The sequence below is a fragment of the Emydura macquarii genome, unplaced genomic scaffold (assembly GCF_026122565.2).
Source record: "Emydura macquarii macquarii isolate MOO-44397 ecotype Brisbane River unplaced genomic scaffold, CSIRO-AGI_Emac_v2 contig_2369, whole genome shotgun sequence".
Taxonomy (NCBI): domain Eukaryota; kingdom Metazoa; phylum Chordata; order Testudines; family Chelidae; genus Emydura; species Emydura macquarii.
Genome location: NW_027132506.1, coordinates 3,561,595 through 3,588,055, shown reverse-complemented (window position 1 = coordinate 3,588,055; position 26,461 = coordinate 3,561,595). Strand labels below are relative to the sequence as shown.

The 26,461-nt window shown below is 45.5% G+C and overlaps 1 protein-coding gene across 1 annotated transcript in view; it reads right to left on the bottom strand.

The window, feature by feature from the left end:
* Positions 1–26,461, bottom strand: part of FANCD2 (FA complementation group D2) — a 130,839-nt gene that overhangs the window by 43,619 nt on the left and 60,759 nt on the right. Inside the window, exons 24-30 of the mRNA XM_067561262.1 lie at positions 24,250–24,350; positions 23,763–23,878; positions 22,092–22,200; positions 21,272–21,373; positions 10,679–10,791; positions 5,892–6,038; positions 4,468–4,584 (exon numbers count right to left, since the gene is read on the bottom strand). Of these exons, the coding sequence (XP_067417363.1) occupies positions 4,468–4,584; positions 5,892–6,038; positions 10,679–10,791; positions 21,272–21,373; positions 22,092–22,200; positions 23,763–23,878; positions 24,250–24,350 (805 nt within the window). The remainder of the gene's footprint in view (positions 1–4,467; positions 4,585–5,891; positions 6,039–10,678; positions 10,792–21,271; positions 21,374–22,091; positions 22,201–23,762; positions 23,879–24,249; positions 24,351–26,461) is intronic.

The window sequence follows — 26,461 nt, the reverse complement described above, 5'->3', positions numbered from 1 at the left end:
CGGATCCTTCCTTTGACTTCTGACTGTCCTCAGTGAAGCCTGCAGACACCAGCTGCTGTGAATCATAGAATCATAGAATATTAGAGTTGGAAGGGACCTCAGGAGGTCATCTAGTCCAACCCCCTGCTCAAAGCAGGACTAACCTCAGCTATATCATCCCAGCCAGGGCTTTGTCAAGCCTCAGCTTAAAAACCTCTAAGGATGGAGATTCCACCACCTCCCTAGGTAACCCATTCCAGTGCTTCACCACCCTCCTAGTAAAAAACTTTTTCCTAATGTCCAACCTAGACCTCCCGCTCTGCAACTTGAGACCGTTGCTCCTTGTTCTGTCATCTGCCACCACCGAGAACAGCCTAGCCCCATCCTCCCTGGAACCCCCTTTCAGGTAGTTAAAGGCCGCTATCAAATCCCCCTCACTCTTCTCTTTTGCAGACTAAACAAGCACAGTTCCCTCAGCCTCTCCTCATAAGTCCTGTGCTCCAGCCCCCTAATCATTTTGGTTGCCCTCCGCTGCACTCTCTCCAACTTGTCCACATCCTTTTTGTAGTGGGGGGCCCAAAACTGGACACAATATTCTAAATGCGGCCTCACCAATGCCGAATAGAGGGGAATAATCACTTCCCGTGACCTGCTGGCAATGCCCCTCCTAATGCAGCCCAATATGCCATTAGCCTTCTTGACAACCAGGGCACACTGCTGACTCATATCCAGCTTTTTATCCACCGTTACCCCCAGGTCCTTTTCTGCAGAGCTGCTGCCCAGCTCGTCGGTCCCCTGCCTCAAAAGGGAAAGAAGAGCTGAGGGGACGATCTCCCCAAAGGGCAAATGCAGATCTGGGACACAGCTGGGAATTAGATGGTCACATTATGGAGCCAAAACGTTAATCTAAAAATCTAAAATGAAGTTTGGAATTTCCCTCTGAAAAGCTCTGCAGAGGGAAGGCTAAGGGAGCTGCCGGCTACTTGGTAGACAAAGAACACAGGAAGGAACTTCAAGGGAGAGAGCATTCCGACTAAGTGACTGACAGGTCTGGTTCTGCCCCACCCCCAGCTGCAAACAGTTGCAAGCTGGCCGATGTACCATTATAACAGATCTGTGGACCTTAGCACAAAGAAGAATATGCAGGACTAGATGATTATGGCCCCTTCTGGCCTTAAAAAAGTAGGAATTAATGAATGAGGGCACCTTGGCATTATGACAAGAGCTGAAATGGGAACCACTAAATGGCAGAGAATAAAGGTTCTGAGGGCCCCAAAACAGTTGAGAGGAACAAAAAATCTCTTAATCCAGATGTGTCCAGGATCACATGCAAATGGTGCAGTTTGAGAAGGCTGCAACTGAGACCTGTTCAAATGGAGAGGAACCCAGAGCCTTCAGAGAGAAGCAGGACAGAGGTGGCCATCAATGAGGCGGCCATGCAAGAAAGGGTAGATACGTACTTTCCACAATGAAGCTTGGCAACATCTGTGCCAGAATCTTTCTGAAGACCGTTAAGAAAGAAGGGCCAGCTTGGTTTGGATACATAAATTCATGCCCTTTAAACTGAGAAAACAGAAGAAATTTGCCCTTGAAGAGGGACGGAAGGATTGGTCAGGGTGGTTTCCATAAGCAGGTACACCCTCCAATTAGTACTGTTGATTAACTGGAGTTCTAAGATTGGGCTGAATGCCCCACCTCCCCTGCTTCCACTTTATAACGTATCATGAGTAGAAATCTTACCCTCGTTGTTCCAAACAAGGGACTGTGACAATGGTCTGTTTGGCCAGAGCTCTGGCATCTCTGATTCTTTGTAGACAGGGTGGAGGAAAAGGGACAAGTCTACAACCATAAAGGCCAAGGGACAGGACCAAAGGTTGAATTCAAAAGTGTAACATTTTCTTATTATTTCATGATGACACAAACCTCTGCAGCAGGGAAACCTTCTGCGAAACAGGTCTGAAATAGGGAAGGATGGAGACTGGGCTGGTACTCCTCCAGAAACTATTTACCGGAGAAGGGACTCACCTGTGGGGAGGATGACTGCACTTCCTGCTTGAATCTGAGAGGACTAAGCTGCATCCATCTCATTCTTAAAAAGGAAATTCTCCTCCAAAGAGAAGCTGCTGCTCCAGCAAACAATTTATTATTATTCGTTCTATGGTAGAGTCTAGAGCAGTGGTTCTCAACCAGATCAACTCATCTATGTGGAGACTGAATCGCATAGTGGCGTCTGCAGCACCACATGCACTGCCCCCGCCCCCCACGTGGATAAAGAGGCAGCCTAGGGAGGGTTGACTCAGCAGCACGAGCCGCATGTACCTGTCTCCTTATAAGGAAATGAAGTGACCCCACCTGCTGGTGCGTGGTCAGCAACTGCCCAGGATAATTGTAATCACCTGGTTGGCTGGTTCATACCTGCCCGGGAAATCAGGAGCACCTGGTTGGCTAAACTCCAAGTCATGACCTTAGAAGGTCATGCAGCAAATAGCAACCAATGGGGCTTAGACTCTGCTGACCAGGGGAAACTATAAAAGTTCAAACCCAGGTAGCAGAGGGCAGAGAGGAATTGAATCCACCCGGCATCCTGCATATCTCCTGGTCGTGTTGGCTCGGCGGGCTGACGCATCTTCCCTAGCCCGCTTCACTGTGAACTGATCACTCACAGTGGCTCTCTCCCGTCTGCAGTATCTAAAGCAAACGGCAACTGAATTTGGCCAGCATAGTATACCTGTATATAATGTTTGTGAGTATGGATTAACTGTTTTCTGTTGTGTTTGTCTTGTAACTTCTTTGGGGAACTCCAAAACCGGGCACCCTAGTGTCACATGCTGGCAGCCATGCGTTGATCCAGGAGAGATCACAAAACGCTAAAGTCTTGGGTGGCACATTTTGTCCTTTTGTGCACGGAGTTCTCCTGCCCTTTGCTATCACTGTTTGCTGTGCAATTGCTTGCTGTGAAACTGTTTATTATAGACATAGAACTGTTTTATTATAAGGATAGGATTGTTTATTGTAAAATAAAGGGTTTATTGATTAAGCAAACCCCCAGAATCATCACTGTCTCGCTAACCCCCCGTATCCCAAACCGAACCTATCAGAGAGTTTTTCTCTCCGTTTCCACAATCTAAAGATCTGCCTAATTTTACAACAGGCTACATAACAAGCACTAGCAAAGTCAGTACAAACTAATATTTCATACAGACAGTGACATGTTTATACTGCTCTATATACTTATACACTGAAATGTAAATATTCATATTCCAATTGATTTATTTTATAATTATATGGTAAAAATGAGAAAGAAAGCAATTTGTCAGTACTAGTGTGCTGTGACGCTTTTGTACTTTTATGTCTGATTTTGTAAGCAAGTAGTTTTTAAGTGAGGTGAAACTTGGGGGTATGCAAGACAAATCAGACTCCTGAAAGGGGGTACAGTATTCTGGAAAAGTTGAGAACCACTGGTCTAGAGGCCCCAGCTGATGGCCCGATTGTGCTAGATGCTGTACAAAACGTAGTGCCTCAGACCCTGCCCCAAAGAGCTTACAGACTAAACAGCCAAGACAGATAGGAGATGGGAGAAAGGAAGGATTATTACCCCATGTGACAGATGGAGAAGGGAGTCACAGAGGGATGACGCCCCATGCCAGAGCTGAGAACTGAACCCAGCTCTCCTAAGTCTCAACCAGTACCTGGGTCTCAGCACAAGGCCAGTCCACCTCTCCAAAGACGGCACTACAGCTGGTAACCAAAGAAAAGCACAATGGAAAAGGAATGTAGTTTTCACTCTCCCCGTACACCGAAATAACTGCACTCAAACTTCCAATAACAACAAAATAGTTGCCCTCAGGCAGACCTGAAAAATATCATCCCTAAGAAATGCAAGTTTGCGGCGGTTAGGAGCAAGTTAAAAAGGAGGGTGTAATGGAAATGCTCAGGCAGCCTCAACTGGCGTGTCACTAATGCTTCCGTGTCTCACAGCCCAGCACCACCCTGATGGAGGGACCCACAGGCAGGAGGGCTGGAGCAACAGGCACGTTCTAGGGATGAGCCAGCCTCCCATGCCAGAGCAACTTTGTAGCAAGCAGAGCAGACATAAAAGCAACCTCAGCAGGGACCTATGGATGCTGACACTAATGACACTCGGCTGGCACCTTCTATCCTTTTCCCCTATCCTGCCTCTGTCTTGCCTGTTTAGATTGTAAGCTTTTTGGGGAAGTGGCTGCTGCTGCTTTGTTCATACAGCGCCCAGCACAATGGGCACCGACGTTAGCTGTTTCCACGGCACTTCTGTAATAAGCATAAGCATATACCAGCACTTTCCAATTCAGCCCTGTGCAGAGAGCTTGCACAAGGCCTATGCACCATTGAGGCACCCAGCCTCAAACCTAGAGCAAAAGTCTTGTGCAGGCTCTCTAATCGGGCGTGAATTTCATTCTCCGTGCCTCTAGCTAGTAAACACTTGGCCCCACCTCTCCCTTTTGTACATACCTTTAAGAAAGGGGCTCTCTTCGCAGTGGCCGGTATCAGTACATGCTCCAGCTTTTGGCAAAGATCATCCAGAAGGAACGCAAGCTCTGCAGGCCCTAACTCTACAACTTCTCTAGCCTACAATTTCAAGGAAGAAAATAATTCAGCATGTTTATCTCCATTAACAATCCTCAAAAGTAGACACACAGGGTCTTTGGATAGGAGGGGCTACCTAAACTGGGTGATTTAGGGCAACGCTGATCCCCAAAATTTGCCATTACGCATTGGGCAGTTATATGCTGTGTGTATTATTGTGACAACAGGACCAACTGACCTGGCAAACCTTCAAGAGACAGACTAACAGGCTTAAGGCCTATGAATTATTACCCTGAAGCTTTGGGGAAAGACCTGCAAGTATGGTACAGACTACTCAATGCAGGCTGGGATGTTGTCTAAACTTTGTTTGGAGACTCCTGTCAATTCCCTTGTTCTGAGCTAAGATTGTTTGCATTAGAAGAGCTAATGGAAAACTGTGGAAGGATAGCTGTGAACAGCCTCAGACTTTTCCATGAACTGAGAATTATAAATCCCAGTGATCCAAAAACAACTGTTTGTCTTTGCTCGTCAGTTTTGTGTATGTCCTTTTCTATGCCTTCCTTTATTTTCCAATCCAAGTTATGGGTGAACCTGTTGAACCTCAAGGCCATGCTTTCTCAGGTATTACCAACCTACCCTAATTGGTCAGGACTTGGTTTGGCCTACTCATCTGATGTAGGTTATTGCACTGGGGATGAGGGGAAAAAACTCCATCCAGCAGTGGGACTGCACCTCCAGTCCAGCCTTTCCCATCTGCCCTCTAATAGACATGAGATTTTGCTTGTCCAAGGGAAGAATCTTCTCTCTTTTTCTTCTCATGTACCCTGTCTATGTATGCCCATCTGGTTGGGGAATGTGACTGGAGTGAACAGTTCTGACAGTAGCTGAGAATGGTTTGGTTGTGACATCCGTAATGTGCCATCACTAAAACATATCTGGTTTATGACTTGCAATCCCCATTAACGTCAAAGGGTTTAACAGGTCCCATGTGGTTAGTAAGAGAGATCAAAGCCTGAGACTGATCAAAGCCGAAAGAGCTCCATGATGGAGCACCAGCTGGAGGCGCACAAGAAACATCCATTTGCCACCACGATAGTGTCACTATCTATCCTAGATCTGTCTGTCTTCTCCTGTGTGTACATGAATACCTTCCCCTGGAGGCAGCATACTGACTGTCTGCAGTTGGCATGGGCCATGGTGGTGCTCAGCCCTTCCTGACATTGGCTTTCTTCCATTTTAATTAAGCAAAGGCGGCTAAGTCTTTCAAATCCGCAGTAAGAATGAACCAGTTACAGCTCTGCAGCTGCCTTCTGGCCCCCCTTGGTACAAGTTTACTCTGTTACACTCACCGCCGTGTGCATCTCAGAGTCCAAAACAGTTTTGGTCAGCAGCCCACAGTGCAAGATGGTGAACACCTCCAGGTCTAGCTCTCGGAAGAATGCACGGTAACTCTGCAGCTGCACCAAAGGGATCTCTGACTTTCTTTCACTGATGTCCTGCAATGAAAACAGCAATGTTAAGGCAGAATAAAGCCAAAGGCCACATCTGTACTTTGGTGAAGAATACTGAATGTAAAAAATATTGGTCCTACAATACAGACCCCTACATTATTTAGTACAGTGTGCGACAACAGCTAAGGGGTACACCAGCTCCCTTGAGTGCATGCTTTTCTCCAACACAAACCAACTCCCCTCTACTCCCCATAAACTACCCCAGCTCAAAAAGATACTTCTCCCACATTCTGTCTTCCACTTTTTTCCCTGGTTGAGCAATAGGAAAATCTTCTTGGTAGTGAGATGTAGGAAGGCACGGAATTGTCTCCAAAGGATGTGGTGAAAACATCGCCACTTTGGACTGAATAAAGCACTAGAAAATGTACTGAAGAGATCAATTCACCTCATGAAGATGGACAAGATGATCTAAGAGAGTTTTGACATCTCAGCTACTATGAATCTATGGTCAGAGCAAAACTCACTGTGGATTTGATGAAAGATGACAGTGCACAACAAGTGATGTGAAAGAGGAGAGACAACGACTTTTCCAGAAACTCCGTTGAGAAATGTTGGGATGGCTCTTAAAGCATGAGGTGGACAGTGCTGATGAGAGGAACTCCTCTTTCCTCCTCATTCTCTTTGACTTCAGCGTTGCCTTCAAAGCTGTGAATGCTGCCATGCTCCTGGATCACCCCTGTGGCTATGCAGGTGTCTTTGGTTCTTCTCCTCTTTGGCAACAACAGTGAAGTGACACATTGTCCAAATCTCAGCCTTCTGCAGTGTTCTGCCTTCCCTGTCCTCACTCATGTCCTAATTTTACTAACACTTTAAATGTTCCCATTACTGCACGGTGGATGACTGCGGCCCTATTCATCTTTCTGCCATCTTCTAACTAATTGAACTGTGGATTCTTCTAGTCTTGCTTCAGCTAAATATCTCAAAGACAGAATGTACTGTTTGGGCGCAGGAGAGTTACCTTCAAACCATTCCGCTCCTCTAACTCCCAGGTTACTTTGGTTACTCCATAACATTTGTATCCTCCTTGACCTTTAATGTTTCTCTTCCTACATTGCCTATGTCTATCAAGCCACATCAGCACCTCAATAATATCACTGCCTTGACTGCATCTCCACTGAAGTCATCATCCAGGCTTCCACCTCTTCTCACCTGGACTTTTTTGATTGCCTTCCCTATGCTCTCCTCTAAATCAGAGCTTGCCATATCCCAGCATGTCCTGCTCCTGTCCACTTTCTTGGGCACAATCCTCAGACACCTCCACATTCATTTCAGGACCTACTGCAAAACTGCCTTAATTGTTTTTAAAAGCACTTGCTCTTGTCAACCTCGTGGTTTTTACTTCTCTCGAATATACTTCCAGTTTCCTTTTCTCCCCTAAGACCAGTCTATGCTCTCCTTTGCAATGTTGCCAGTGTTGGTCTTTCCATCTGTGGAATTCCCATTTGGATTTGGTCCGGCCCGCGGCGGGCTGTACCCGCAAAATCATTTGTTCTGGACCTGGCGGCGGCAGATATCCCTCCATCACCGTTTGTCTCTATGGTGTTTCAAATCCCCCACCGCAGGCCATTGACATAAAAAAGGTTCCCCACCCCTGCCTTAAGACATCCCTCCACATATTTAGCTTCGATATAGATTTATTCTTTTATGACCAGATGCGTCAGTTATTCACAGTGCAATTTTTGCACCACTGTTCTCTGTAATTTATACAATAGTACACACAAACAACATTAAAAGAACATTAAGGCTGCAGAGTCAAACACTTAGATCAGGAAATGCCAGAATTAAGCTTGCCCATGCAACCTCAATTTGGCCCTATTTCACATACTGTGATGACAACAGGCCTGGGACTGAAATTGTGAAGGGTAAAGGTCTGATTCAGGAAAGCAAATCCATTCAGGACAACACTTAAGCATATGTATAGGTCTCATTGAAATGAATGGTATTAAGTACTTTCTGATTTAAACACCTGATGTAATACTTTCTGATTTAAACACACATGATGACCCCAAGGGCCAAGTTTATTTACAATATCAAGCCTGAGGGACACATTGCCATGATTAGTTACAAACTGTACAACACAGGATTCTAGCACCCAATAATAATATAATACAGGAGAAAGTTTCTATGTGATATCAATCTCCAGGAAGCTGTCTCCTGCAGTGATGTCACATTCACCTTACGCAGGTGTGCTCCTGCAGTTACATCCCATGAGTCATCTTTTTATACCCTGCCTGTTTTACAAGTAAAAGGTACTGTGTATGTTGTCTGAAACTAGATTTAACCAATCAGCTTTTTACCTTGTTTTTCTGGTACCATGGTGTGCCCCTTATCTCTTTATTCTGAACACATGCATTTCTGGTATCAAAGGGCATGAAGGCACCTTCTAGATTTGTACTAAGGTCTTCTCCTCCTTTTGGGACATTCCACTAAAGATCTGTGAGAATAAACCCCTTTCTGATGCTATGGTAAAGCACTCATCTTGCCTCACCTTGACAGCTTCCCAATTTGCTCAAGCCAAAACTTCAGTGAATGCAAGATATTAGGAGATACTCAGCATAAGTGAGCTGGGTTATAAAAAACCATAGGCCAGTTTAGGCTATATAACTGCCATAATATTGTACTTAATGCTATTTGTGCTTAATGCATACTCTGGTGTGGATATTATTAATATGATATGTATACATATATGTATATATGCTAGCCAGAATATATTAATCAACAGCATTCTTTGAGGACAGCCGTTGTTAACTTTCTCTGATCCGCTAGAAGATTCTTTGTGAAGACTGGTATCTTCACAAAGAATATACCTTTGTGAAGACTGGTATCTTCTCCCACAAGTGAAAATGATACTTGGCCATGACTGCTTGATAATTGGTCACACATATGTTTAAAGAAGCCGAAGAAAACAATTTTCTCCCGAGAATCCATCTTTTTTCCCTTTTTGTCATAAGGGGTAGAATGTTGAAGGCCTGACCTAGATCTTTGAACTATTGTTGCTACAACAAAAGAGTTAAACTGAGAATGTACATGAAAGCAGGAGAATCTTTCATGTGGGAACTGGTACAGCTTGTCAGCCTTTTTTGAAACCAGTTGACACAATGACAGATTGGACCAGAGAGATTTCACTAGTTGCCAGAGACCTTCTAATATAGGCAGTGAGACTTTACGCTTTGCAGTAGAACCCAAAATGTCAAGAACTAGATGCATGACTTCTTCCAAAGCTCCTGGCGTTCATTTAAAAGTTGATGTCATCCAATCCACTATCTCATGAAACTGAATCATGTCCTCAAAAGGAGATAATGCTGTCGCTACACCCACATTCTCATCTGGAGATGAGTCACTTCCTAGTCCATGACTTGCTGTTGGAAATCATCCAGAGGAGACCTTTTCTGGTACTGTTAATCAAAGAGTGTGTTTTGCACTAAGACAGGTGGACGTTCCCTGGCTATTGGATCCTGACTCCTCAGATCCAGATACCTCAGATGCACAGGTTTTGGAGGAAGATGTTCCAGCACTAGAGAGTCCATGGTGGCATGGGCCAGTCCTGCCAATTACCCCAATCTGGCATCATATCATTTGTTTGATACATAGGATGTTCAGGAGTGTTCATTCAAGGAGGACAACTCTGTTTAGGAAATTATTAGGTCTTAGATATCAGTGTCAGATCTGGCTCAACATCAGGTTGCGGATGCGATCCTGGATCCCATACTGAAGCTATCGGGATACAACCATGGTAGGGATATGGCCTCTCTTAGGCGAGGGGGTATTGACTCTAGAGGTTTCCGCCACTCAAGGTCCTATCTTGGTCTCTGATCAGGAGAGCAATGTGAAGTGGCCGGATCTGGTCTCAGATGCAGATCCAGATGAACCTGTGCTGTAACCATTATAGGATGCAATTGAGATGTCGTGCTCAGATCCAATTTCTTTTCTTTGGGTCTATACCCTTGGAATGATCCAAAGATCTTAAGTCCTTAGGTCACAGATCTGCATGATGCAGGCAATCTGAAGACCTACGTGAAGTATGTTTTAATATAACCTTTCATTTCTTTGGAACCAATCTAGTCGGATGTGGTAAATTGTCCAGATCTTTAGGGTCTCTGTCCAATATTGGAACCAATACTAGTCAAGAAAATGTGGTGCTCTAGTGCTGAAACATATTCCACCAGAACCTGCAGATCTGAGGCATCAGAATCTGAGGCAAGCCACACTCTTTGATTAATCAAAGATATCAGATCTTAACGATAACTAATCTAACAGGTAAAAGGGCACTTACCTAGCTATGGATCTGAGAGATCTGGAGAGGTTCATGTTCTTTTGCTGCTGCGTTTGGAAGGAATTGAGGTGACAACAGTCATGCACCTTCTATAGCCACACCTTTAGAATCCACTCAAATGCTACCAGAAGGTTTCACTGCCTCAGCTGCACTGGTTGGAGCATCCCAAGAGCAGAAATATGCAGAGGACACTCAAAGAACCGACTTTCCAAGCTCAAATGTAAAGATCATATCACAAAGCAGCACTGAGCTCTTGAACTGTGATTTTTATCACTGTTAAGAATCCCCCTCCTTGCTTTCTATTTTACACACCCCTTGCTTGTTCCCCACAAGCCCCTTGTACAGATAGTACCTTCTCTAGCTGGATGGTCTCAGCTTCGGGTGGATTTCCCTCAGGATTCTCTTCCATTTGGGAATGGTCTGCAGAGGAGTCTTTGCTGCCTTCAGATTTTTGTTTTTTCCCTCCTTGAAGAGAAACAGTTTTACAAACATAGGCCATGCCAGACTCCGACCCTCTGCGAGGGGGTCAGCCAGGCTACTGACAGGGAAATGTTCACACTGTTATCTAAGCAGACTTAGGAAAGCAGCTGACAAAGTACTACACAGAGGCCACTTTGGATATAGCCAGGGTCACAGCCTGAAATTGCAGGGCCAAGGACATTTGGGGTCCCTTCCTCAACCACTTTTTTCTTAAATTAGTTTGCTTAATTGGGCCTCCTGTTTTTACCATTATCTACGTATAAGTATATTATAATGTGATTATATAAATCAGTAGGAATGCCCTCACCTAGATACCAGCTTCAGGAGTAGTCCCCCTTTCTCAGAAACAATACTGCAGAAGGAGAAAGAACTAATTAGGGGCAATTCTCATCTGGACTGGGATTGTCACCCTATTTTAGTTTGTACAAGGGTTCATGAGACTAATTAGGGGCCTGGTAAAATTCTCATCTGAAGAGAAACTGAAAAGACTGGGATTGTCACCCTATTTTATGTTTGTACAACGGGGTGCTGGTGCAGGACTAGGGCTCCTAGGTACTATGGTAATACAAATAAACAATAACAATAATAATAAGTCCATACAATGCGTGGTCTACAGAGGTTAGATGGGAAGCTTCTATTTTCCCTGTCTCTTACCACAAAAACAAGGGGACATCAATGAAATCAAAAAGGGGCAAATTCAAAACTAACGCAAGGAAATACTTTTTCACACAATGTTTGACTTTGATTCCTTGCTGCAGGATGTTATTGAAGATAACACAAAACATTTCTCTGGGTAAGAAGAAGATCCAGAATTATAAAGAGAGGCTACTTACCAGTAACTTGATCTTCAAGAATTGCCTCTGTGCGTGACCTGTGTGGGATATGGCACCCCCTTGAGTTGGGCTACAGAAATTCATTAAAAAGCTTTGTCTGTTAGGGAGTGCATGAGTGCTCTTGCATGAGGATGATGTCATCACCCTACACTGTATCAGGGAGTGGACCCCTCCAATGGCTTTAGTTCCTTCTCCTTAGACCACAGAGTCCTGAAGTTGTACAGAACTCTGAGGTAGAGGGGAAGTTGGGTACATAGTGTGAATGCACCGACGTGACCAGAACAACAGTCACTGGGAAGTAACCTCTGTTTCTTCTTCAAGGTCCCCTGTGCATTCCCATTTATGGGAGATTGGCAAGCAGTGCTCCACCAGGAGGAAGGCAGGTGAGGAGTTCAAGTTAAATAAAGGCTGCAGCACCATTCTCACAAACTGGATGTGCAAAGCTTGGTAAAGCAACCAAGTTGCTGCTTTACAAATCTCCCACAGGGGAACCTGCCTAAGGCGCACTACTGAAGCCACGACAGTGGGTCTGGTGAGGTGTGTCTTCTAGCCAGGAGGTATTGGCTTTCTGGCTAAGGTGTAACAATGCCCCATACAGTTCTTTATCCACTGAGAAAGAGTTTGTTTATTAATAGGTTCCCCCTTTATCTCTCTCCCAGAAGCAACACATAATCTATTTGATTTTCTTATGGATTTGATGTTTTCTAGGTAGAAACAGAGCACCCTCTTCATGTCTAAAGTGCATAGATGAAAAGTCCACTGGTCTGGGGAAGAGTACAGGAAAGGAAAAGTACTGAGACAGGTGAAAATCTGAGACCATTTGGCCATAAAGCTGGGATGGGGTCTCACTGTGAAATAACATGTCATGGTAGAGTGACTATCAAAGCACTGAGCTCACTCACCCTTGTAGCAGACGTAATAGCAGTTTTAACAGACAGATGCTCTAAAAAAGCTTGGGAGAGAGGTTCATAAGGTGAACCCATTGGCTTTGCTATAACAAGATTTAGGTCCCAAGAGGATGGGTGCAATCTTACAAAGGGGAGGCCATTGACTGAAGAACCTAGAAACTGTAGGGAGAGGAAAAATAGGTTTGCCTTTAACAACATAATTGTGAGCTGATGCAGCTGCCAAATGCCCCTTGTGGCTAAAGCTAATCCTGAGAGGTTACATTCTAGGATTGCAAGTACTCCTGAGCGAGACAGTTCGTTACTGTTGGCTCCAATGGTGAATCATCTCCATTTCTATTTAAACACATTCAGGGGGAGAGTTCTTTCTGGACTTGCAAAATAACAGCTTGAATCATCTGTGAGCATAAGTGGCCCACACTAGTCAGTAAGCTAAATATGAGTCAACAATGTGACACTGTTGCAAAAAAAGCGAACATCGTTCTGGGATGCATTAGTAGGCATGTTGTAAGCAAGACACAAGAAGTAATTCTGCCGCTCTACTCCACACTAATAAGGCCTCAACTGGAGTATTGTGTCCAGCTCTGACTGCCACATTTCAGGAAAGATGAGGACAAAGTCCAGAAGAGAGCAACAAAAATGATGAAAGGTCTAGAAAACATGACCTATGAGAAAAGATTGAAAGAACTGGGTTTGTTTAGTCTGGAGAAGAGAAGACTGAAGGGGGACATGATAACAGTTTTCAAGTACATAAAAGTACAAAGATAGGACAAGAAGCTACGAGCTTAAATTGCAGCAAGGGAGGTTTAGGTTGGACATTAGGAAAAACTTCCTAACTGACGGAGTAGTTAAGCACTGGAATAAACTGCGTAGGAAGTTGTGGAATTTCTGTCATTGGAGGCTTTTAAGAACAGGTTGGATAAACACCCGTCAGGGATGGTCTAGATCAGTGTTTCTTAACCTGGGGTTTTAGAGGGGTCTGCAGATGGTATTGGGGGTGGCAAGAAAGGCATTCTCCACAGGGGCCTGAAACTAAGTTACATGTCCGTGGGGGTGAAAGCTTCAGGGGTACAGTAGTTTGGAAAGGTTAAGAACCACTGGTCTAGATCAGAGATTCTCAACCTGTGTTCCGTGTGAAAGACTTAAACTGAAAACTGACTAAACACAATTCAACTATATATACATATATAGAGATTTTTGGGGTCAACAAATGAAAAAAGGTTGAGAACCACTGGGCTACATAATATTTAGTCCTGCCTTGAGTGCAGGAGACTGGACTAGAAGACCTCTCGAGGTCCCTTCTAGTTCTACCTTTCTATGATTCTATGCTCCGTGCTACTAGATGGAGCATTGCTGGACAGGACCTTCCCTTGTTGCTGTGACAGAAGGTCCAGACACAAAGGAAGCTGGATGAGTTGTTCTCTCGCCAGTGGCAGGAGATCTAGATCTCTGTGCTGGTGAGGCCACATTAGTGCTATTAATATGACGTTATGCTGTCTAACCTGATCTTCTTTATGACCCTGGGAATCAGGGGAATGGGAAGGAAGGCATATAGGAGTTGCTCTCTCCAGTCCAGCAAGTATGTTTGCAGGTGTCTCTTGTCTCTATGTGCTCTTATGCAATACATCTGACACTTTCTCCCCATTTATGACAAAATGCTGAGGCTTCTGTTTGTTTCAGGCACTATTCACATTGCTTCTGAAGCTTCCTCCTCCCACGCTAGGTGTGCAGCTATTGGAATGATATGATGTTGAATGTACCACAGCCACAGTTTTCTTGCCTCCATGGATAGTGCCTGAGAGTGCACTTCCCCTTGCTTATTGATGCAGTACATAGCCATGGTATTGTCTATGAGCACCTGCACTACATGATGGTGCAGGAATGGGCAAAAGGCTTAGAGGGGCCACTGCACTGCTCTGAGCACCAATACATTGATAGGAAGACTGGACTCCCAGGTGTTCCACCAGCCATGTACTTGGAAGCCCTGAGAATGCATAATCCTGCAGCCCAGATTGGAGGCATCATTGTGATCATGGCTGTGGGGGAAGGAGGAGCAAAGCATATCCTCCCCTCTTGAGAGCATTGTCTCTGTTCTCCCATCAATGGAGTTTCTGGAGCACTTGGGGAGATACAATTAATTTTCTTTGGAGACTGAACATTGGGCAGCATCTCACCACACACCCTGTGTTACAAGGGTCTCATTCACAGATAAGCAAAAGGTGTGACATAGGTGATGAGCTCTTCATGCCTGGCAGTCTTAAAAGGAAATGTATGGTCTGTCCTTGGTGTTCCTGAGGGATCTCTCCTCTGGAAGAAAGGCCTGGTATGAGTGGAGTCTAGGGATGCTCCAAAGAAGATGATCCTTTGTACAGGTCAGATTTCTCCTGGTTGATCAGCAGTCCCAGAGACAGCAGGAGGTTTCACAAGTAGAGAAACGTAGAGGAGAGTTCATTTTGAGATCTGGCCCTTGGGAAGCAGTCATTCAGATAAGGGAACCAACTAGGCCCTGGAATCTGAAGTGAGCAACCGAGAGGTATTCAGAACTGGTAGTTTCTTATCCCCACACAGATCTTGAGATACCTGGTGTGTATGGGTTTGATCATCACATGTAAGCAGGTGTCCTTTAAGTCATGAATTTGAATGTTTTTATGAATTAGGTGAGGTTTCTGAGGTTCAGGATGTGTTGGAGACAGTCAGTCTTCTTAAGGAGCAGGAAATAGTGGAAGTAAAATCTCCTTCTCCAGTGTGCTTGTTGAACCTCCTCTTCAGCTCCCTGCAAAGGAGAGACTCCAGCTCCTCTAAGATGATTCCCTGGAGAGGAAGGGAGAAAAATGAGGTGGCCTAGTGCAGGGCAGGATGAGGTATCGATCACGGAAAGTGTCCAGTGATCAGACGTAATCCTGCACCAGATGCTGTAAAAGCAGGAGATGAGGGCTGCAGGATGAAGGTGACGGCAGGATATGTGGAGCCATGATGGAATTTGGTGTGCTGCTCTTGACTACATCGTCAAAACGGCTGTTTGGAGGCCAATGCAGTAGGTTGAACTGACGAGCAGCAAAAAATCTGCTCTGATATTGTTGTGATCTTTTAATGGAGTAGATTAAGAAGAGGAAGAAGACCAATACTGATTCCGAGGCTCTATCACTTTTTGTTACAGAGCGGAATATTGCCTTCAGAACCTCAGATAGGAAGATCTCCTTCTGTTAGGGCATAAGGAATGGACAGCTGTAAGGAATGGGCAGTTTACTTAATGCCTTTAGTATTTTCTAAAGTTATCTCAATTCTACCATGGAAGGAGCCCAAGCCTTTGAAAAGAAGGGCTTCAATCTTCCTTTATGACTCAGGAGTGAGGGCATCAGCTGAGCATAGACTCAAACTCTAAGGTCAGAAGGGACCATTATGATAATCTAGTCCAGGGCTCGACAAATTTGCTTTGGAGCTAGGAGCCAGCCCAAAAATTAAGGAGCCAGACAACGTGGGCCCAGCGGCAGGGCACCCTGGCCAAAGCACAGCAGCCGCTCTCCCCTCCCGGCCCCGCCCCTCTCCCACAACGTGGGCCAACAGTGGGGGCCCTGACACATGGACGCAGTGGCACGCTGGCTGGAGCGCAGCAGCCGCTCCCTCTGAAAAAATACTAGGAGCCAGAATTAAATTTCTAGGCACCATGGTGACCTGGCGCCCAGGGTTTGTCGAGGCCTGATCTAGTCTGACCTCCTGCTCAATGCAGGCCACTGAATCTCACCCACCCACTCCTGTCATAGACCCCTAACCTATGACTCAGTTATTGAAGTCCTCAAATAATGGTTTAAAGACTTCAAGGTACAGACAATCCAACAGCAAGTGACCTGTGCCCCATGCTGCAGAGGAAGGCAAAAAATCCCCAGGGCCCCTGCCAATCTGCCCTAGGGGAAAATTCTTTCCCGACCCCAAATATGGTGATCAGCTAAACCCTGAGCATCTGGACAAGACTCTCCAGCCAGACACCGGGAAAGAATTCTCTGTAGTAACTCAGAACCCCACCTTCAAACGTCCGTTCACAGGCCATTGGGCAAATTCACCGCTAGTAGTCAAAGATCAGTTAATTGCCAAATTGGGCTGTCCCATCAGACCATCCCCTCCATAAAATTATCAAGCTCAGTTTTGAAGCCAGCTAGGTTTTTTTCCCGCACTGCTCCCCTTGGAAGACCGTTCCAGAACTTCACTCCTCTGATGGTAGAAACCTGCGTCTAATTTCAAGTCTAAACTTCCTGATGCTCAGTTCATACCCATTTGTTCTTGTGTCCATATTGACTCTGAACTTAAATAATTCCTCTCCCTCCCTGGTATTTATTCCTCTGATGTATTTATAGAGAGCAACTATATTTCCCCTCAGCCTTCTTTTGGGTAGGCTAAACAAACCAAGCTCTTGGTCTCCTCTCATAAGGCAGGTTTTCCATTCCCTGGATCATCTTAGTAGCCCTTCTCTGCACCTGTTCCAGTTTGAATTCATCTTTCTTAAACATGGGAGACCAGAACTGCACACAGAATTCCAGATGAGATCTCACCAGCACCTTGTATAATGGTACTAACACCTCCCTATCTCTACTGGAAATACCTCACCTGATGCATCCTAGGACCACATTACCTTTTTTCACTGCCACATCACATTGGCAGCTCACAGTCATCCTGTGATTAACCAATACATCCAGGTCCTTCTCCTCCTCTGTCACTTCCAACTGATGCGTCCCCAGTTTACAGCAAAATTTTTTGTTATTAGTCCCTAAATGCATGACCTTGCACTTTCCACTATTAATTTCATCCTATTTCTATTACTCCAGTTTAAAAGGTCATTCAGATCTTCCTGTAGGATATCCCAAACCTTCTCTGTACTGGCAATACCTCCCAACTTTGTGTCATCAGCAAACTTTATTAGCACACTCCCACTTTTTGTGCCAAAGTCAGTAATAAAAAGGTTAAATAAGATTGGTCCCAAGACCAATCCCCGAGGAACTCCATTAGTAACCTCCCTCCAGCCTGACAGTTCACCTTTCAGTTTGACCCAGTGTAGTCTTCCCTTTAACCAGTTCCTTATCCAACTTTCAATTTTCATATTAATCCCCATATTTACCAATTTAACTAATAATTCCCCATGTGGAACCGTATCAAATGCCTTACTGAAATCTAGGTAAATTAGATCCACTGCATTCCCTTTGTCTAGGAAATCTGTTATCTTCTCAAAGAAGCAGATCAGGTTGGTTTGGCATGATTTACCTTTTGTAAAACCATATTGTACTTTGTCCCAATTACCGTTAACCTCGATGTCGTTAACTACTTTCTCTTTCAAAATTTTTTCCAAGATCTTACATACTACTGGGGTCAAACTAACAGGCTTGTAATTACCCAGATTCCATTTTTTCCCTTTCTTAAAAATAGGAACTTTGTTAGCAATTCTCCAGTCATACGGTACAACCCCGAGTTTATAGATTCATTAAAAATTCTTGCTTATGGGCTTGCAATTTCACTTGCCAGTTCCTTTAATATTCTTGGATGGAGATTATCCGGGCCCCTCGATTTAGTCCCATTAAGCTGTTCAAGTTTGGCTTCTACCTCAGATGTGGTAATTTCTCCCTCCACATCCCCATTCCCATTAGCCACCCTGCCACTATCCCTAAACTCTTCATTAGCTTCATTAAAAACAGAGGCAAAGTATTTGTTTAGATATTGGGCCATGCCTTGATTATCATTAACCTCCACCCCATCCTCAGTGCTTAGCAGTCCCATTTCTTTTTGTTTTCTTCCTATTTATATGGCTATAGAACCCTTTACTATTGGTTTTAATTCCCTTTGCAAGATCCAACTTGTCTTCTCAAGGCTTACTTGTGGCCATAGCTCTCGCACTAGTATCTGAGGCACAAAAAACTCCTTTCCAGGATTGTTTTGTGAGTGCTCGACACCCAGTGATCAGAGTCTTAGCAGCCTTCTTTTACTGTTCTGGTAAAGAGTCCAAAATAGAGCTCATAGCATTCCACACAGCATAGTTGTATCAGGATATAATGGCCTGATAATTGTTCACTTGAAAGCCCAAGGAACTGGAGGACTATATTTTCCCACCTGGTGCCCAGTTTACAATCTTCTCCATCTGAAGGTGTGGAGTGAAACAGCTCATTACCTCTGGCAACTTCCTGTGCTGCAGACACTACCATGGAATTTGCCAAACAATGCTGGAGTCAAAATTAAGTCCGCTCGCTAGGTTCTTGTACATCTTGTTAGCTCTCTTTCATACTACTGGAGAAGAAAAACAGAGCACCAAATATCTTTGGCCAGAGTAAGAAGGCTTGGATTGATAGGAATGGCCAGCTTCTCCTGGGTCTGTAGTTCACTTTTGCAACAAGGAGGTCAAGTGATTGTAAATAGGGAATCATCATCAAGCAGGTGTGTTCCTAGTGGGGTCCTACAGGAACTGGTTCTTGGCTCTATGCTACTTAACATTTTTATTAATAGCCTGGGAGAAAACATACAATCATCACTGATAAAATTTGTGGATGACAAAGTTTGGGGGAATGGTAAATAATAAAAGGACAAGTCACCGATACAGAGCAATCTGGATGGCTTGGTAAACTGGGCACAAGCAAACAATATGCATTTTAATACAGCTAAATGCAAATATATACATCTAGGAACAAAGAACTCAGGCCATACTTACAGGATGGGGAACTCTATCCTGGAAGCAGTGACTCTGAAAATATGTGAGGGTCATGGTAGGTAATTAGCCGAACATGGACTCCCAGTGTGATGCTGTGGCCAAAAGGGCAAACGCAGTCCTTGCTTACATAAACTTGAGTAAGAGCAGAGAGGTTATGCTACCTCTGTATTTGGCACTGGTGTGACTGCTGCTGGAATACTCTGTCCAGTTCTGGTGCCCACAATTCCAAAAGCATGTAAATAAATTGAAGAGGGTTCAGAGAAGAGTCACAAGAAAGATGAAAGGGTTAGGAAACGTGCTTGATAGCGCTAGGAGCTCAGTCCATGTAGTTTAAGTAAGATCTGACTAAGGGGTAGCTTGGCCCTGAAATAGGACATATTGTGAGAAGGGGCGTTGGTGGCAGATCCAACATAGTAGCTCCAACAGGGCTTTCATGGAACCCTGATCGTAGGCCCACAAGAGGCGCTGGGAGGGACTTGAACAAGGGTCTTCCACAACATCTGTACCTGCAGTAAGGGAAGATAGCTGGGCTCTTGTGAATGAGGTGATGAAATTGAATACAAAGGGACCTCATGTTCCATTCTAGATGGAGACTGGTGAAGACTGTAGCTGTGCAGAGTCAAGCAGCAGGAAGACACGTGGGGGTGAAGCAAGTGGCCTCAGGGATGGAGCCCCGCTCCGCATGGATACATTGACGGTGGTATTGGTACCTAAACCAGCAAGCAGACCGGATTTGCAAGTGCCCAGATGTCTAGCTCCAGTGGAGTGAGGGGAGGCAACCTTGGGACTGATAGAGGCTCTCCAGGGAGAAAGGGGAAGGGGAATGATGCTTCTTCTCTTTCAGCTCCTGGCTGAGTATCTCCTCTTCTCCTGAGGGGCTTAGAAGGGACTCTAGCACCAAGGCTCTGGCCCCAGCTTCCCAATGGAGTTGGTGCTGATGTAAGCTTTTCCCGCCTTGTGTGGTTAGATGAAGGGCTCATCTGTGTTGCTGTAGAGGTCTTTCGGTGCCATTTTAGCCTTATTTGGCACCAGTGGTGCTGGGCAGCAGGTTCAGCCCCAAAAGATGGTCTCTGGCACAGATCTTGGGCCTGATATGGAGTGCAGTATCAAGGCTGGGGTGGTAAAGGGCACTGCACAGCCCTGTATCAGAAGACCTTAGCATGAAGGCTGACCTTGCCACTGGAGGGAGCAGCTGGCACAAAAGGCTGTAGGCTTTGGGAAGCAAAGCAGCCTCCCTTCTCAGTGGGGAATGCAAATGCAGCAAACTGCACCCTGGGATACAGAATGGGTCTCTTCCCAGGCATGTGAGTCATCTGACATGGGCATGCATCTCAGGGATTATCACTGAGCAGGACATGCATTTTTTGAAGCCCCAACAGGGCTGGTCTACCAGAGGCGGGAAAGTGTTAATCTAAACTACACTAAACTAACTAAAACTGTAGCAATTACCAGAGAAAGAAAGAACTAGATCTGTAATGAACTAGCCTGAGGACCTCAGAGGCATGTTCCAATAGCTTCTGGTGGCAGAGGAACTGAGGTGGTCAAGGTGCCTCTCTCATACAGAGTAGAGCAAGGATGTCACCCTTGTGAGGTCTCTGACACATACACACACCCTTCCCACCCCCAATAGATACAACTCTTTAAGACAGTTCTGCAGCTCAGCGTCAGGGATGTCACATCACACAAGCGGGAATGCTCAGAGGCTTTCAAAGAAGTACAGTAAATACTATACAATAAGTTTTGGAAAGATTTAAGCCCAAGAGCTTAAACAGACCTCTAACTATTGGGAGTTAAGAGGAAACTTCCCCTGGAGGCAGGTTATCCCATAACCACCTACTGCAGGGTTTCTTGCGCCTTCTTCTGAAGCATCTGGTGCTGGCCACTGTCAGAGACCAGATACTGGCTGTACAGACCGTGGGTCTGATCCAGCCTGGCAATTTTCTGTTCCTATGGTGGCACTGATGTGTGATGTAGCTACAGCTGTGCAATTCTTCTGAATCCTTGACAGCAAACTGTTAGCGTAAGTATTTTGGGAAAATCTCTACCTGTTTTCTTCTTTTTAACTGGACCGACAGCACTGATGGTTGGCGATGCTTCCATGGCTTCACAGTCGAAGATAGCTGGAGGAGGAACGTAGCCAGGGCTTGCTGAAAGAACCGGAAGACAGCAATTCAGTGAGTTCAGTTCTTCACACAAACAATAAATTATGAGCAAGCTAGACTTCCATGGGAGATGCCCACACTGGCCCTGGTCACCTCTTCCTCAACTCTTATGCACAGTGCCTTACGTTATCTTTCACCCCCCCCAGACTTCCCAGACTGTCTGGAAGTTAAAGTACGATCAAAGCTGCTCTAACTTATGTTCTGGCTGAAACAACTTCCTTTTTGCCATGTGCCAGCCAAGAATGACCAGGACACAGTGCTCTCTGACCTCACCGCCTGCATGCCCCATATACTGGGGACTGGTAAGCAGGCTAGCACAGAGCCATTCCAGCAACTCTAGGCCCACCAGGGAACACTCCTACTTGAGGGTATTCTCTTGGGGCCATTGCTGCCCTCTTTATGTTGCTCCAGCAGTTTAAAGGGCTAGGGCTGCTTACTATTCCCAGACTGCACTTTGTCCAAAAAGACTTAAAAATGGAGCTTATAATGTGAAGCACTATTAATTGGCCTACTGGAGTATCTATCACCCTCTACCAGAATCTGTCAACACTTCCTGATAGCTGCTGGGAATAGTGCAGGAGAAGTTCAAATGAAGACACAGTTCAGAGAATAACTATACAAGGCACTTAGTCATATATACTGGTCCCTTCCCAGGAGTGAATTCTCACTTGGATTCTCGATCCTGTATTCTGCACCAGCTCACCTGCTAAGCACTTTCCCAGCAAGTTCTGTAGCTCGGTGATGTTCTGTAATCGAGTCAAAACTTTCCCTTTCATCTCAGGGGCCTGTTGCTGACAGAAGGCGTTTATGACCTATAGACACAAATCATACTCATAGCAACGAAAGGGGAACTTCTACTCTGTATTCATTTCTCCTGCCTGAGTAACATCTACTAGCCCTGAACCTCTGGGTGACACCATTCACACAAGCAGTTTGTGTCTCTGAATCCAGGCTGCACAAAAAGAGCCATTTGTTAAGAATTCCATCAGAAGAAAACTACCAGAGCAGTGATGCCCATGTCACTCACATAAGAGCTATACAGAAGCAACTGCTAAACAGCCTTTTAGACATGTTTACAAAGAGGGACTGGTGAACATGTTAATTAGGGGACAGGAATTAACACACAATGCATTTCTCTATCTCAGAGGACTGGGACAAGTGACAAGCAGGAAGCATTCACCAGGAGGGGATGTGAATTGCAAACAGCACTCCTTATGAAGCCACTGAAAGCTGGTCTTCACTACAGAATCCCTGAAATCTGAGGGAATGCCCAGGGACATGGAGGTCTGTGCCCACCAACTCCCTTCTGCACTGGGGGCAGGCAGGGCAGAGATTCAGGGATCTGTGCCCACCCAACTGCGCCCCTGCATTGGAGGGGCAGGACAGGTCCATGAGGGCCCGGGCCTGCCAACTCTCCCACTGCACAGGTGGCATGTTACAAGCCTATTAGAAGGTGATCAGAATACAAAATTCGGTAGCATAGTCAGATGTGAAGTGAGCAGTGGAAGGCTTAGCCTCTTTCTGCAACTCCTCTCCCCTGCCTTAGGCAGAGGCCTCTTAGTTTTACTGCAGTTCCTACATACACTGAGCACTTCTAGCACATTCTCTATGGAAGTGTCACGGTGCTCTGCACACATCAAGTCTGCCCAGGTGGGTGGACTCTGACTCTGGGTACATCTATATAGAGAGGTGTAACTTCCAGTGTGAGCAGACATACCTGCGCTAGCTCTCATCCAGCTAGTATGCTAAAACCAGAGATGTGGCTGCAGTCACATGAGCAATGGGAGAGGCTAGCCATCTCAGATACATAGCTAGTGCCCTGGATGGACTCATACTTGGGCAGCTAGCCCTTTCCACTGCTCAATTACAGCTATCTCGGGCATGCCGCCTTCAGCTGGAAATTACGCCTTCCAGCTCCGTGTAGACACATCCCGTGGCTCGGTGAGGGTCACTGGACAAGTTACTTAGCTTCTTCATGCCTCACTGTCTCTTACCTCAGTAGAGTGCTAGGGAAGCTGGTGCACTAACGTGTTTCAAGCATTTTGAAATCCTTGGAAATGAAGTGCCACAGAGGCGCAGAGTGTTCTCACAATTATTATCCATAACAGAAACTACATAAGTGACGGCCCAAGCAAGAGAGAATGCCATGTGATATCTCCAGCCAAGGCTGGCCTTCCAGAGAGAGATTCCTAGAAGGCAAGGATCCCCTGGCTGGGGCTCCCCACATGCCTGTGGAGAAAAGCTTTACCCATGTCACCAATAAGACCACACAGACCTTCTCCAGGTGGCAAGGTGGGTTAGTGTTTCTAAACATTCCCTCGATTGCAGCTTTGTGAGGAATTTCAGGCCAACCTTCCCTGACAGCTCCACTCACCTCGCGGAACCAGTTGAGTGCATGGAATAAAAGCGAGCACAGGAACTCCCTTTCCTGCTTGGCTAAGGAGTCCAGCTTCCCTTCTATCTCCAAGTCAGTCAAGTATAGGGGACAGTCTGTAACAGAGCAGGAAGAGAGCTGCTTGAACTCTGCTGCCGGGCTACATATGCTGGGCTCAGTAGCATGACACCCAGCTCTGGCTCTCTCACTCACCCACTGCCCTTTGTGTAGAAAATGCTTTATTCCCACTGCAGAGCCCCTCAGTGCACACATTATACCAACCACCACACTGAGGCCTGTTTAACGCAATCTCCCCCAGAGGAAACAGAGCCCAGCCAGCCACCTCCCTCAGGTCAGAGCAGCCCATCACGCCTGGGTAGGTAACACAACACCTCTATCTCTCCTGCCATGACTTCAGAGAATGTTGGCAGACCTAGGGCAGGGAGACTGGCTCAAACAGCTAGAGCTTGATGGCTATTTTCTGTACCTAGCAAGGCATCGAGCACCTCCATGTTCCCATTGTGTTCCTCTGCCGTGTATAGCCTCAGCAATCGAAAAGAGGGCGACAGACATTCTGGAGACACTATCCTGGGAAGAGGAGAAGAGACAGGCTGTTTTCTGCATTCTACAGCCCAACAGGGGAACCTCAAGAAGAAAAACATTTCCTATCCCTCTGAAGCCACTTTGCCCATTTTTAATATTCTGCCTCTGCCAGTCTGCTTGCAATGCAGGGCAGAAATGCACCATGTTTAAATTTTCTCCCTCAGCTTCACTCGCAAAGGATAAAGTCCTTGATTTCAAATGTTTAGGGTAAAGATCCACAGGTAGAAAAGAAGCTGTACTGAACAGATCAGATCAAAGCAGGGTTCATCTAATCCAGCATCTGGGCAGTACCAAATGAGTCAGAGGAAAATGTGAGGTAAGATATCATGGGAAGCAAGTCTAAGGGGAAAAACAGTTCAAAAGAGTTGGCAGTTTTTCCAAAGAGACATTAATAAGGGCAAAAGAGCAAACTATCCCACTGCATAGGAAATATAGGAAGTATGGCAAGAGACCACGCTGGCCTAGCCAGGAGATCTTCAATAATCAAAATCTCAAAAAAGAGTCCTATAAAAAGTGTAAACTAGGTCAAATTACAAAGGATGAATATAAACAAATAAAAAAGTATGTAGGGACAAAATTAGAAAGGCTAAGGCACAAAATGAGATTAAACTAGCTAGAGACATAAAGGGTAACAAGAAAACATTCTACAAATACATTAAAAGTAAGAGGAAGACCAAGGACAGGGTAGGCCTGTTACTCAATGAGGGGGAAAAACAATAACAGAAAATGTGGAAATGGCAGAAGTGTTTCAGTTTTCAACAAAAAGATTAGTAGGGACTGGACATCTAACATAGTGAATGCCAGTGAAAATGAGCTAGGATATGAGGCTAAAATAGGGAAAAAAACAAGTTAAAAATTACTTAAACAAGTTAGATGTCTTCAAGTCACCAGGGCCTGCTGAAATACATCCTAGAATAGTCAAAAAGCTGACTAAGGAGATATCTGAGCCATTGGCGATTATCTTCAAAAAGTCATGGAAGACGGGAGAGATTCCGGAGGACTAGAAAAGGGCAAATATAGTGCCAGTCTATAAAAAGGGAAATAAGGAAAGCCCGGGGAATTACAGACCAGTCAATTTAACTTCAGTATCCAGAAAGATAATGGAGCAAAAAATTAAGCAATCAATTTGCAAACACCTAGAAGATAACTAGGTGATAAGTAATGGTCGGCATGAATTTGTCAAGAACAAATCGTGTCAAACCAACCTGATAGCTTTCTTTGACAGGATAATAAGCCTTGTGGCTAGGGGGGAAGCAATAGATATTGTATAATGTGGCAAACAGCCAGCTTCACCCTACTGGGTCTCGCGCTTTTGCCTCTCATAGTGGGCCAGGCGTCACCAGTTACCCCGTCTCTCCGGGTAGGGGGGTAGGGACCTGGGCCCGCCCACTCCTCCGGGTCCCAGCCCAGGGGCCCTATGAGTAGCAGCTATGTGCTGCTGGCACCATACTCACAGCTGCAGTCCTTTCCCCTGAGCTAATTTCCCCCCTCTGTCCTTCTGGCTTCTTGAGCCCGGTACCTTTCTCAGCACTCCTGTCTGCTCCTCTACACGCTCTGCACCCCTTCCTGCTCCTTCACACAACTCTGCACTCCTGCACACAGCACGGCACTCCTACTCCTCCAGCTCGCGCACTGTCTGTCTGGAGCAGAGGGTTTTTATCAAGCACCTGGCTGGGCCTTACTTGGCCTCAGCTGCTCCTAATTGCCCCCTCATGACTTCTAGCTAGTCTGCAGGGGACAGAGCCCTGAGCATTCTGCGGCTTACATACCTCCCTTCGAGCACTCTCCTACTGCCCTCGCTATATCACAATACCTTGACTTTAGTAAGGCTTTTGATACTGTCTTGCATGACATTCTCATAAACAAACTAGGGAAATACAACCTAGATGGAGCTACTATAAAGTGCATGCATAACTGGTTGGAAAATCATTCCCAAAGAGTAGTTATCAGTGGTTCACAGTCAAGTTGGGAGGGCACATCAAGTGGGATCTCAGAGGGATCAGTTCTGGGTCTGGTTCTGTTCAATATCTTCATCAATCATTTAGATAATGGCATAGAGAGTACACTTATAACGTTTGCAGACAATGCCATGCTGA